The sequence below is a fragment of the Podarcis pityusensis genome (assembly GCF_964106645.2).
Source record: "Podarcis pityusensis genome assembly, chromosome: 1".
Lineage (NCBI taxonomy): Eukaryota > Metazoa > Chordata > Lepidosauria > Squamata > Lacertidae > Podarcis > Podarcis pityusensis.
The window spans coordinates 22,729,836-22,743,811 of record NC_138028.1 but is presented as its reverse complement, the minus strand read 5'-3'; the positions used below and the strand labels follow the sequence as shown (position 1 = coordinate 22,743,811).

The window sequence follows — 13,976 nt, the reverse complement described above, 5'->3', positions numbered from 1 at the left end:
GGCCAGATTAGTGGCGAGAGGATTCACGCAGCGCAGGGGGTTGCATTATATGGAAATTTATGCTCCCACCTGTAGGAGTGAATCTGTACGCTTGGTCTTGGCCATTGCTGCACAAAGAGGTTTGCTGGTGCATCACTTTGATGTGGATGTTGCTTACTTGAACTCAGACCTCCAGGAGGATCTGTACATGCTTCCTCCTCTAGGGTTTGAGGGCAATGAGCAAGGTACTGTGTGGAAACTTCACAAGTCAATTTACGGCCTGAAGCAGTTGGCCAGGAATTGGAACTTGTGCCTGAATGAAGCTTTGGAGAAGCTAGGTTTCAGGAAGAGTCTTGCTGACAGTTGCCTGTTCCTTAGAGGATCAGGAGACTCACAGGAACTGGTGTTATTTTACGTTGATGACATCATCCATGTTGGAAAGGCAGACAAACAGGTGCAGAAGTTTGCCAAAGAGCTTGGGAAATGGTTTCAGCTCAAGAACCTGGGTGCAGTAAAGATCTACCTAGGCGTGCAGATAGCGAGAACTGAGGATGGTAGCTTCTTGCTCAGTCAGAAAGGCAAGATTGAGCAGTTGCTTGAGAAGTTCAGAATGTCCGATTGTGCAGGAGTTCGGACACCCATGGAGACGAACTTCGTGAAAGATAGCCAGCAAGCAGAAAGTGCTGAGTTTGAGAATGCTGAGCTCTTTCAGTCAGCTCTAGGTAGTCTGTTGTATCTGTCCCAATGGAGCAGACCAGACATTGCCTTTGCTACCAACCTGCTAAGTAGGGAAGCGTCAAAGCCCAGTGTGAGTGCTTGGCACGGTATCAAGCGGGTACTGCGCTACCTGCAGCATACCAAAGACTTCTGTCTTAAGCTGCCAGCTGAAGGTGAGGCGAAGCTCACATGCTATGCGGACAGTGACTGGGCGAATTCGCAGGACCGCAAGTCTGTGTCTGGGTTGGTGGTAAAGTTTGGGAAGTCACTAGTTGGGTGGAAGTCCCGGAAGCAAAGTCTCATTGCGCTGTCTTCTACTGAGGCTGAATTCAGTGCACTGTCAGATTTGTGCCGGGAACTAGAGTTCTATAGATGCTTGGTGCAAGAGATCTATGGGGATTGTAGCTTGCCCATCACGGTTTGGGAAGACAATCAACCCTGTTTGAAATTGGCTGAATCTGCGCAATTTAAGGCCAGAACCAAGCATCTGGACATACGTTTCCAAAATGTGTGTCAGAGTGTTCAGTCAGGTTTGATACGGCTGAGGTACTGTGCCAGTCACAGTAACCTGGCTGATGGATTTACCAAACCTTTAAGCTTCCAGCGTCATGGGGAGTTTTGTGGTGGTTTGGAGTTGGGGGTAAGTTCTGTACTTACTTTCCCCACAGTAGCGCAGGGCGAGAGGGGGTGTGAGGAGAACCTGAGCTTACAGGGTTATACAGCTCAGAGTGTACGCACTGCCTACTGTTGGGAGGGGGGAGGTTCGTCATTTCCGAGAGCCTCAAGCCTTTGTTCTTTCTCTCTACTTTCGCTTTTGAGGAGAGAGGACGTGTTTTCACGATGCTGTTCACTGTGATAGATATTGGATAGTCTGCTGTAAATAAAACTGCTTTTAGCTGCTAAGCTCCTGAGTGGACTTTATTTAAGCACACTGAAGAATGCTCTGGAGTTTTTTGCAGTCTTTCTCTTACCGGTGCTGAACTCTGCTTTGCTCAGAAGCATCAGAATGTGGACTTTGGAATGCAGAGGCCTGCGCAGCAGAAGTGTGCTGGACCTCAGGCTTATCTGAGCAATAAATCAATCTGCTCGACATGGGTCCATGTCCATGGGTTAGGAATCCAATACCATGGAGGGAACCAGTGTATTGCTGAGCTAATGCCATGCCTGCTCTGCTCCTTTGCAACAGGAATACAAGAGGTGTGTCTACGGCTGAATCAACATCTTAGGTTGCCATGCCATGCACCAGTGATCCTTGCCTTGCTTCCATAACATACTGAACTGAGCAATAAAGTCTATAGTAGAAAATGGAATCCAAGCCCCACATCCAGGACAGTTTGATCCAACCCACACCTTCTCAAGGTGCCGGAATGGATGAAGGTGCTGGGGGGGCGGCGGGAGCAGCTGCGATCATCGGTGTCTACTGAGCCCTCCAAGCCTTTGCCCAGGAGATTGCCACCCTGAGAGGACAGCTTGTGCAAGCAGCTCAGCCAGCTGTCCCACCGGTCAAGACTCTTCAGCCTGCCTGCCAAGTTCCAAGGAAACTGGGTTCACAGCGTTCATGGGCCAGAGTGATCCATGAATACGTGTGAGAATTTCCTGACAATGCAATGAAGGTTGTGTTCATCAACACCCTGCTTGATGAGGATAACAAGGGGTGTGTTAAGTGTTGTCCCAGCATCTTAGCTTGCTTAGCTGTGCCATGCACATGTGGTTTTTTTGAGGGACTATCAAGAGGACAGTGCTCTGTTGCTGCCCTAGGGACCTTTAGGAGATGGGCAGCATATAAATTTAATAATACTGGAAGACATCATATATACGTTTCCGAGCACAATTCAAAGTGTTGGTGCTGACCTTTAAAGCCCTAAACGGCCTCGGCCCAGTATATCTGAAGGAGCGTCTCCACCCCCCATCGTTCTGCCCGGACGCTGAGCTCCAGCGCCGAGGGCCTTCTGGCGGTTCCCTCACTGCGAGAAGTGAGGCTACAGGGAACCAGACAGAGGGCCTTCTTCTTGGTAGTGGTGCCCGCCCTGTGGAACGCCCTCCCATCAGATGTCAAAGACTACCTGACATTTAGAAGACATCTGAAGGCAGCCCTGTTCAGGGAAGTTTTTAATGTGTGACATTTTAATGTATTTTTAATCTTTGTTGGAAGCCGCCCAGAGTGGCTGGGGAGACCCAGCCAGATGAGCGGGGTCCAAATAATGTATTATTATTATTATTATTATTATTATTATTATATTTGATGTCCAAGGCTGATAATGTACTGTACATTTAAAGCACATGATTTCCCCCAAATAATCCTAGGAACTCTAGTTTACCCCTCACAGAGCTACATTTCCCAGCACCCCTAAGAAACTAGTCCAGCCCTCTGCAATGCTGGCATCTTTCACCCAATGTGGGGCTTGAACCCACAACCCTGGGATTATGAGTCTCATGCTTTACCAACTGAGCTGCAGACATATGCACATCAGATGCATTTCTAATTAAACTGCAGCAATTATTTCTAAATTTTCATCTTATACATATAAAGTAGCATGTGGAATGTTTAGGAAAACATGTGTCCTATTTTATCCTAATTTTTTTGCTATGTGTAAATGTCCACCATAGGTAGGTGAAGCAACTAGTGAGCAAATTATTTAAATTGAAAGGCAACAGCTAGAATTTAACAGGAAGGAGGAAAGAGGTGAGGGATGAAGAGGAACAGCTCGGGCAAGTATACAATTTTTAAAACGCTTCTAAGCAACAGAATAAAAGCAGAGTCCAGCATTCAGAATCTCACAAACTTATTGCTAGCTTTAGGGCTAGGCCTCAAATTCTGTCACACACCTTGGCCTTGGAGCTTCTATGTGATGGCAAAAGGCATAAACTGTTGCTACTGTTTCTGCCAGTATGGGTCCTTTATTCCCTCTCTGTAATCTCCTCAGTCTCTCTGTCCTGTTTATAGTTCTCCTCAGAATCTCCATCTCTACCCCCATCTCCTCAGTTTCATATTGCAGTTCCTCAGAGCCAAAAAGAGAGAGACTGTGCTCCTAGCATCCCAGAGACAGCTATGCTACCAGGGTTCTATTATTATTATTATTATTATTATTATTATTATTATTACTACTACTATTACCCTGCAGTTCCTCTGAGAGGAGCCCAGGGCAGCAAACAACAAAGCGGCAAAACAATACAGTTGAAAATAAAGGGTTGTAGCAATAGAAAGTCCCCTTGCTATTATCCCCCCTGTGCCTCCCCAAACTATTCTGGGGGCCAACCTCCAACGCTGCCACATAGGGGGGCACATAGGCAGATGAGACGGAAGGAGACTTCTGTCATACAAGTGGACCTCCTTGCGCTAATAGGCCAATGTCACTGACTGGAGACAAACCATCGCACATAAAAACATTTTAAAATATTATTAACAGCTAAAAAAAAATAAGACCATCTTAAAAATAAATAAATAAATAAAAGTGGTCACATATTATTGTTTTTCATTCTCATCAAATGGTAGGCCTCTGGGCCTGGACCTCCTTTCATTTTTTTAAAAAACAACAAACTCTCTACTGTTTGGGTTTCACTGCACACCTTAGAATTCTGGCCTAAAGTGTGTTTTCCTATATATTTTAAAGCTAAATTAAACAATGGCCATTTGCTTCTGCCTTCTGTATTCTAGGGACAATAGTTTTATCAAGAATCTCTCTGTCAACATATGTCTCTTGTCACAGCTCATGTTGTAGGGAATTCTGTCCTGAAGATGCGCCTGTAGGAAATACATATTTGCCGCCATCTGGCAAAAGTGGAAAGGAGCAGCTGAAACTCCCTTGTCTACAAAACTGTTTAGGTGCCAGAATCCTGCCCTCTTTTTCACCTGATCACCATATCTGGTAGAAGTATATATTACCTCTGCCCTAACTACACTGCCTATTAGGTGATTGGCTTTAGGGCACGATTCTTATGAATCTGTTATGAACCTGGTTAGGATTTGGGTAGGCTGACATAAGGAACTGATTACACCAGATCAAACTATTGGTCTATCAAATCCAAGATTTTGTACTTGAAGGGTAGGGAACTTGTGGCCCTCCAGATGTTGATGGACTACAGCTCCCACAATCCCTCATCACTGACCATGTTGGCTGGGGATGATGGGAGTTGGAGTCCAACAGCCTGTAAAGGGCCACAGTCTACCACCACTGGTCTACTCTGGCTGACAGCAGTTCTCCATGGTCCCAGAAACAGTGAGGCCTATCCCATGAGCCACTTCCTGGTCCTTTAACCTGGAGATGTGTTCAATCACTGATCTATAAGGGTGTGGAGAAGATGTTGAGCTGAAGTCAAGTTCTGCATAGCAATGCTGGGTTCTTACTAGTTTTTACATGGTTTTTCTAAGTCAGTTTACCATAACTTCTACTTATTGATGCAGCTATTGATTTTTGTTCTTACAAAGGCCATATAACACTGTTGTTATTATTATTATTATACGCACCACCACCAAGCTGAATGAGAGAATAAGTCTAATGCAAATGTCAGGCTCTGGTTCTGTCTTGACCCAAGCCAACAGTGTAACACAAATCCAATATTGCACTGTGTCCTGGTCTTCCTCTTTGGCAGTTCACGGTCATGAAATCTCTTTGTATAAAACATTGAAATATTTGTGACATATCTTACCTGCGTCTTCCCACGACTTAAGAGGCAGGCAGCCACCATGAAAATGGTAATTATCCTGCAATACGAACATAAACCTCATGATTATGCAGGTCAGTGATATGTGTAACCCACCTGTTTTCTGATATGACCCCACTGCACTCAGCCACCATTGCATCCAGAGGAGATCACTTTGTTGACTTTAATATGTGGCAAGCCAGTCCTGCTGCATTTGAGGCTGCTCTCCGCTGAACGAGACTCTTGGCTTTTGCCTACAAGGGTCTGTCCTGACCGTAATGTCCACTTCCTCTGAGAGTAAGTAATGCTGTCTTTCTCTGCATCAGGTGTGATTGCACAACACAGCAAAATTGGCCACTCTGGCTAAATTACCCACTTCCAACAAAAGAATAGCAGAGCAGGGCAGTGAAACATTCACTGAGTCAAGTAATATACAGCCGCCTATGAAAGAAGCATTCAGGAGGAGCCTGTGGCCTATTGAACAGTTCTTTAGAATAGAGTTGCTGTATCTTTAAGGGTCATCTCCTGGTTGTTGGGTCTAGGCAGAAACTGTGGGGAAACTGGCCCTCCAAGACATTGTTGGACTCCAGCTCCCATTAGTCCCAGATAGAACGAGATGATGGGGAATGTACTACAAAACCATCCACAGGGGCTACAGGTTGCCCATCTGTAGAGAATTTGAGCTGTGTGATCCCGCAGCTAGCAGGGAGTTGCTGTCCTCTGTTTGTTGTTTTGTCTTTTTGGTCTTCCAGTAGAGTTAGTGAGACCTCATGCTGCCTTTCATGCGAAGTCTATACTTAAAAGAACCCCTAATTTTATAGCACACTTTCAGATGGCACACAGTTTGAGAATCACCGGGTTCATATCTGTCCTGTGTTTAGGTGCTGGATGCCAACTCTTCAAAGTACAGCTCATTATTACAATTGATCATTAGGGTGCTGGGAATTGTAACTCTGTAAGAGCTCTCCTAACACTTCTCAGCACTCTTAACAGGCTGCAGTCCCCAGGATTCTTTGGAAGAAGCCATGACTTTTAAAGTGGTATAAGAGTGCTGACTATTTTTGAATACTTAAAATACAGCCTTCCCTATTCCTTGGAAATCAAATGTTTAAAATGTGAACATTATGATTTCTGTAGATTTGCTGTCATATAATCTCTCAGTCTCTCAACATAAGTTTCTTGAACTTTAGTTCATACCGTATTTGTGTGATCTACTTTCCAAGAAAGCAACTTGTTTACATTAGCTGAAATAATCCATCATAATTTTAGTACAAGCCCCATTTAAATTTGATGTATGAGAGAGTGTGGTAGTTTAATGGAGCTTGTGCAAAACAACTTTTTGGTTGATTGCACCTTTATTAATATATAGCTTCTATGTCTATTTAACTGTTTGTGGGGGATTTGATTTAAAACATTTTCTAGGAAGGCCAGTGCTTCAAAGAAAACTTTCCTCATTGCCGCTCCCAGAGTTTTCAACTCCCAAAGCACAAGTGGATGCTAACAGCATATTTTGTTCTCTCTGCATATTACAGAGGAGGCAAACAATGCTGTTTTTAATTCTGACAGCAACTTCTCAAGCCCTTCAGAACATGATTCAGAAACAAAGCACACAAAAAACAAGCAAATCCCTCCATTGGTAATCCTGTGCAGGCAGATGTTTGCTTGCTTGGCAGGCCTTTCAGTCATAGAAAACTAGAATTGTTCTCCAGAGACACTGCCTAGTGCTATGTCATCTGTCATTCAATGCTGAACTCCTGGAAACTTTCCAGAGAGGTAGTCCAACTTCAAAAATGCACACCCAAGTGCAGATTCATTCTGTAGCACAAGTAGAAGGAAATTAAGTTGTTGCTGATATTACAAAGCAGCAAACCTGGGCTTGCCAATGAGAGTGTACAAATAACTGGGCAATCCTGGATCCCTGATGAATATACCAGTATATGGCACACCTGTTTGTGACCGCATGTTGGTTACATCCACACGTTAGAACAAGCACACTTGCAAATATAACATAGGAAGATGACTGCTGGGTCAGACACAAGTTCCATCTAGCCCAGTTTGCCACCATGGCCAACCAGATGCACCCATGGAACCTGCAAGCAGCGCATGAAAGCAAAAGCCCTCCTTTGCTGGTGCAACTGGCATTCAGAGTTAGACCTTTCTTGCTTAAATGGCCCTGAAGGAGCTCTGTTCCTCTGTACTGAAAGTGCTACACATAAAGCTCTGCTCATCGACACTTTTGAGGGTGGAGGAAGAAAGAGGTTTCAGAGTCACCAGACAACAGCAAGATTAATTCCTAGCTGCATGTAACTGACCTTGTGCATATTATTCACCTCTTGCCTTCCTCTTCCTCCCTCTGTCATTTTTTCCCATTCAAAATTTACATTGCAAGCTCCTTGGGGTAGAGACCTGACTTTTTTTGTTCGGCCTCCTCTGTAAAGCACCATTTACAGGGAGAGTGATATAATCTTCCTCATCAACAACAAATCCCCGAATTTCTGTATATCTCTTCAGTGTCATGTTTCCAGGTTTACTTTTGTAAGAGTTCTATTTACAGTCCCTATCACTTCTTCCAGACAGCTATTCTCAAGAGATCTGTCACATTTATCAGCTGGAGAGGCTGGCTTAGCCACCAGATGCAATAGCAGTTAAATAATAGTGAACGATGAAATCAATATTTTTTTTATACGTTTGCACAGGGGGGAAACCCCCTTTAAGATCCACACTTTCTATGAGTTACTGCAGTTATCAAGGGCAAAAAGAGAAAAGTGTGCAAAGGAAATTGGTAGATGCTATGTATACATCATGCTACAGAATAGTCTGTTTCCCCGCTCTCCCTCCTGTTAGTTTACATACAGTTTTAGAAAATGTGACAGGAGAAGAGACATCAGCTATTAAGCAAGGTTTGCATTCAGTAAACACTAAGAGAGGGAGAGAGGGAGAGAAAGAGAGTGCATAGGACCTACCTTTTTAATCCTGTCATGTCCAAAACTGAAGAAAAAAGTTGAGCGGGGAAAATAACGTGTGCACAGCTGAATAGCTGAAAAATAGTTTTGCACATTAAACCTTTTGCCAGAACGTTAGTCCTGCCATCATTTATATTCCACAGAATGAAAGACCCAAAATCATAGAGAAGCAGAAGGAGAGAGAGAGAGAAAGAGGGAAGGAAGGAAGGAGGAGGAGGGAGGGAGGGAAGGAAGGAGGGGAGAAGAGTGAAGGGAGAAGGAGAGATCTGCTCCTCCTTAGACACTGGAGAGAATACAGCAAAAGCACCTGGTTTTGCTTAGTTCTCTTCTGTAATTCAGCATTAAACCAATTGGAGGAGGAATGTTAAAAATGAACACTTCATTTTCTAAGTATGTTAAACAATGCAAATGGGAGGCCTCAGTCTGGGGACAGCTGTTTTAGATTAGAGAGCTCACCAACTGGCTAGACTCCTCACAACACTCCTGAGGAGCCTGCCAGGATTAAAAAAAACCACTCACAGTTTGAAGAGAAGCCTTTCCCGCTGCAAATGTTACTGAGGAGCGTGCCACAGGAGGAGCAGCAGTACTGGCATGGGGCAGACAGAAAGCCTTCCTCAAGAACAATCTTGCTTATGTCTCATTATCTTATCCCTTCCTAAACAATTTGTTGCCGACCAAATATACCAAAGAGAGCTTCAACCATCTGATGGGCAAAGAATGAGTTCCTTCCTTGAGTTCCTTGGAAGAAAGGTAGAATTAAAATGTAATAGCAAAATAAATATAGTAAATAAATACAAATAAATTCTTCTTCTTCTTCTTCTTCTTTGGCCGAGTAAGATTGTCTTCCATAAACATGGTTTTAAAAGTGAGTCCGTAAGTGACTGTGGAGGCCAATTCTGGATCCACACGTCCTTCCACAGTGGGGACATAGGTTTCCGAGTGGGAGTTGATCACAGTGAGGGTTTGCCAAGTGTGTCTTCCTCTTAGCACGTTTCTCCCTTGTGTTCTGAGTTTGAGCATCTTCAAAGCCCACAACACCTTTGGTAAAGGCTGTTCTCCAATTGGAGCACTCGCAGGCCAGTGTTTCCCAGTTGTTGGTGTTTATACTACATTTTTAAAGATTTGCCTTGAGAGAGTCTTTAAACCTCTTTTGTTGACCCCCACCATTACAATTTCCATTTTTAAGTACAGAATAGAGTACAGTGATACCTCGGGTTAAGTACTTAATTTGTTCTGGAGGTCCATTCTTAACCTGAAAATAACCTGAAGCACCACTTTAGCTAATGGGGCCTCCTGCTGCTGCCACGCTGACAGAGCACGATTTCTGTTCTTATCCTAAAGCAAAGTTCTTAACCCGAGGTACTATTTCTGGGTTAACAGAGTCTGTAACTTGAAGCGTATGTAACCTGAAGCGTATGTAACCTGAGGTACCACTGTAGTTGCTTTGGAAGACGATAATCAGGCATCCGAACAACATGACCAGTCCAACGAAGTTGATGTTGAAGAATCATTGCTTCGACACTGGTGACCTTTGCTTCTTCCAGTATACTAGCATTAGTTTCCTGTCTTCCCAAGTGATGTGTAATTTTTTTTTTGGAGACACTGTTGATGGAATCTTTTGAGTTGGAGATGGTGTTTATAAGTGGTCCATGTTTCACAAGGTATATAGGCAATACTGCACTAGACAGACAGTATATGGCTGCTTTCTATGTATTGTTGCATGCCACCCTAGTCTCCGAGGGGTTCTGGGCGCTTTCCTGGGGTTTGCCTTCCTTGGAATGAGAGACAGCGGAGACCATGGTGTCTTTATGATATATGGTTTACCTACACAAATATACAACTTGTGCCTAAGATTTGGGGTGGGGTGGGGGGCTCACAGCATTAACATCCAGACCTAGAAGGTCTTGCCTCTCCCAGAATCACAGCCTTGGAATCAAGCAGAAATGGGTCTGTCTTTAGTTGCTGCCTGCTTCTAGCACTGCCTATTGCCTTTCTAAGTAATAGCTTGTTAGAGGGCAAAAGTTCCACTCATTTGCCCAGAAGGCACCGTCGCTTCTCTTTTTAGACTAATGGTGGTCCTTAGGTGGCCATTGTCTCATAAACTTGCCTGACTAGTTTAACTATTAATACAGTGGTACCTTGGGTTAAGTACTTAATTCGTTCCGGAGGTCTGTTCTTAACCTGAAACTTTTCTTAAACTGAAACACCACTTTAGCTAATGGGGCCTCCTGCTGCTGCCGCGCCTCCGGAGCACGATTTCTGTTCTCATCCTGAAGCAAAGTTCTTAACCCGAGGTACTATTTTTGGGTTAGCGGAGTGTGTAACCTGAAGCATATGTAACCTGAAGCGTATGTAACCCGAGGTACCACTGAAAACCTTTACCTGCATTCAAGAAACATGTAAATACTTTTAAAAAAACAACAACAGGCTTTGGGCCAATAGTTTTATGACGTTTCTACATTGTTTGTTTTAACTGCTGTCTGCAGTATGATATAGTGTTGTTTTAAATCACTATTTGGTTTTTTTTAATATTGTTTATCGTAATGTTGGCAATGTACCCATATCCTTTTAAAACTCATTATTCCAGAAACTACATGAAGTTCAGAGATAAGTGCAAATTGAATGGATTTTCAGATAAGAGACTATACTGACTCTGCATAAACGGCAAGCCAAGTCCCGTTCGCGTTTGCAGTCTGATTGAATAAACTTTAAATACTTCTAGTCCATCCTATTATGAAGGTTTATAGCTAATATTAAGTATACAATATCAAATTAATCCACTGTTCCCACACTGGTTGAACTTTGACTGCTAAAATGCAATCTATTTTTTTTTTAATGATATTTATTAAGATTTCAAAGACAATAGATTACATAGATAAAAAGAGAAAAAATAAAAGAAAAAAGAGAAAAAATACAGAATACAAAATACAGAAAAAAGATAAAAAGCACTTAAAAACAAATCAATCTTTCCATACCTTACATTTCATTTCCTTGTTTCCCTGACCTCCTCTCACCTCCCTTTTTTGTGTTCCAGTTCAATTGGTTAATTCAGCAATTCCTTTCCCTCTTTGTTTTTGTCTTAATCTTTTAACTTAATAAATTATAGCTTTAGATTCTCACCTATTAACAATCCATCTTTACATACACCTTTATAACATTGCTGCTAAAGCCACTTAACTTCATTCTGACATCATTCTAGCATTCATTAATTTTGCAGTATTTCAGTAAATAGTCTTTAAATTTCTTCCAATCTTCTTCCACCAACTCTTCTCCCTGGTCTCGGATTCTGCCAGTCATTTCCGCCACTAAAATGCAATCTAAATTCTGTTTTGCAGTACTTTTTGAAAGATACAGATTCTCACCACTTCTTTGCTTGCTCTATGATACCTTTCTGGGGTGTATGGGATACAGTGGTGCCTCGCAAGACGAAAAGAATCCGTTCCGCGAGTCTCTTCGTCTTGCGGGTTTTTCGTCTTGCGAAGCAAGCCCATTAGCGGTTTAGCGGATTAGCGCTACAGTATTAGCGGCTTAGCGGCCTTAGCGGATCATCTGATAAGCGGCTTAGCGATCAGCTGTTAAGCGGCTTAGCCGATCAGCTGACAAGCGGTTTAGCGGCTTGGGAAAAAGGAAAAAAAACCCGCAGGAACTCGCAAGACATTTTCGTCTTGCGAAGCAAGCACATAGGAAATTCGTTTTGCGAAGCACCTCCAAAACGGAAAACCCTTTCGTCTAGCAGGTTTTCCGTCTTGCGAGGCATTCGTCTTGAGGGGCACCACTGTATCAGGGGAGGGGTAGTACCACTGGTGAGCGACACGCTATGCACCTTCTGGGATTGTTTGTTCACCTTTGGCCCCCACCCTGCATGGAACTCTCACCTGTGGCTCCTAGAAGCATGCGATAGCGGCCACATCTCGGGAAATGGCTTTCAGTGGCCAGCTAAAGCAGGTGAAGTGAGCCAATGGGTCTCAAACCCTCTGTGAGTTAGAGATGTTCCCCTGCATGCGATGAAGACAGGCTTCTGCAGATTGAGTGGACGAGACCAATAGTGGGTTCAATGGTCAAGAAGGTGGGTTCTGCATGTGATGTAGAAGGAAAGAGGGGCAGATGTGGCTCATCAACCTGCAAAGCTAGTCCATCTAGGAGAAGGAAAACGGATCTTAAAACTCTGCTGCCTTCTGGGAGAAGAAAAAGCTAAGGAGTAAACCCTAAACAAATCTGGAGTGGAGTCCCTAAGATGGTTAGGTGGTTCCTTGGCTTGTACGCCTCCTTCTGGCAACTTCTGCAGCTAAGCAGGTGCTTGGACTACAACAGCATTTTTGCCTTTTGGAGAGTGTATGTGCACCTTGCATAAGCTTGTGCATGAAAGCTGCTAGATATTAAATCTGGGAAGAGAACAGATACATACATAGTGTCTCTAATCTATATATGCATAAATGCACAGCCATTGAGCCTAAGGTTGAAATCTTACAACTACCTGGGCCCCACTGAACTTAATGGGGCTTACATCTGAGTAAGGAAAAAAGGATTGTGTTGTCGAGGCACCAAGTAGCGCACAGACTATAATTTCTTATGCTACAACTCGTGATTTATTTTGGTATAGATATCATAGAACAGGAATGCACTTCCGCTTTTACAACAGCTGCAACAGTGTGAGCTCTGACTGCAGTAAGTAGGTCGGGGCGTACACCGGTACTGTGAGGGGCAACGTTTGGCTAAACGACCCCTGAAAAGGCTTGGAAGGAAGCTCAAGTCAAAGGAACTTCGGCAGTGTCTTTTTGGAGTCCTGGCACCCCTCGCCAAAAGAAAAAAATGGCTGAGGTGGGGGGGGGGGAATCCAGGCACAGAGAAGAACATCAAACAGACCGGTGAAAAGCCTGAAGCAGCGACAAGATGGTAAAATCTCTATTTCTATATTAAAATAAACGTAAAGTGGTAGCAGCAGCAATATAACCTAAAAGGAAATAAGACAAGGGGGGAAAAGGGAACTCAGGGGGGGAAATCCCTCACGGAGCAAGTAAACCCAAAACAAGATAAAGAGTAAAAATAGCGAAGGAGAAGTAATGCTACCACAAAAGTAAAGGGAAGACAGAAGAACAGAAAAAAATATGGAGAGAGTGTAAAGAAATCACTCAGATTGCAATTAAACTATTTGAAAAGCACACTATCTGAAACGGACTTACTACAAAGTGCAAAGCGGTGCAGGCTGCCTGTTGTTGGAGCTGGGCGGAGTAAAGCAGCTGCTTTGAAACTGAATGTCCTTGAAGGAAAGATAAGGACAAAGGAATAAGGAACGCTGTGGGGGAAAGGAGGGGAATTTAACAGATAAGATAAGATGGCGTTGAGGGTCTGAAGACGCTGAGTAATCATCAAGAAGGAGGAAGAAGGAAGAAGGAGGAAGTGACGAAGACAAAATAGTGAAAGAGAGGATTAAAGGAGGGCAGAAGCTGGCAAGCTGAGTAAATAAGAACACAGTGACACCCAGTGGACAAAGTAGGAAAAGCAGTAATAAAGGAAAATTGAAACAATAGAAGGACATCTGGTGGTTGAAAAAGAGAACGCAAAATGTCTCATGCAATTAAAAAACAGACGACTGGAACTGGAAGTCAACAGCAACAATTAAGAAGAAACTCAGGCCTTGAAGAAATGGATTTGAGGGAGCTTATTATTAGTTTGAAA

At 43.5% G+C, this 13,976-nt stretch overlaps 1 protein-coding gene across 2 annotated transcripts in view; it reads right to left on the bottom strand.

Moving 5' to 3' along the window:
• The window catches only part of FBLN5 (fibulin 5), a 63,292-nt gene extending 54,223 nt beyond the window's left edge, over positions 1-9,069 (bottom strand). Inside the window, exons 1-2 of one of the 2 annotated variants that reach the window (XM_080985563.1) lie at positions 8,301-9,069; positions 5,344-5,398 (exon numbers count right to left, since the gene is read on the bottom strand). In XM_080985563.1, the coding sequence (XP_080841689.1) occupies positions 5,344-5,398; positions 8,301-8,395 (150 nt within the window). In that variant the 5' untranslated portion in view covers positions 8,396-9,069. The remainder of the gene's footprint in view (positions 1-5,343; positions 5,399-8,300) is intronic. The other variant, XM_080985564.1, reaches the window with a different exon arrangement.
• Between the last annotated feature and the right edge of the window lie 4,907 nt (positions 9,070-13,976).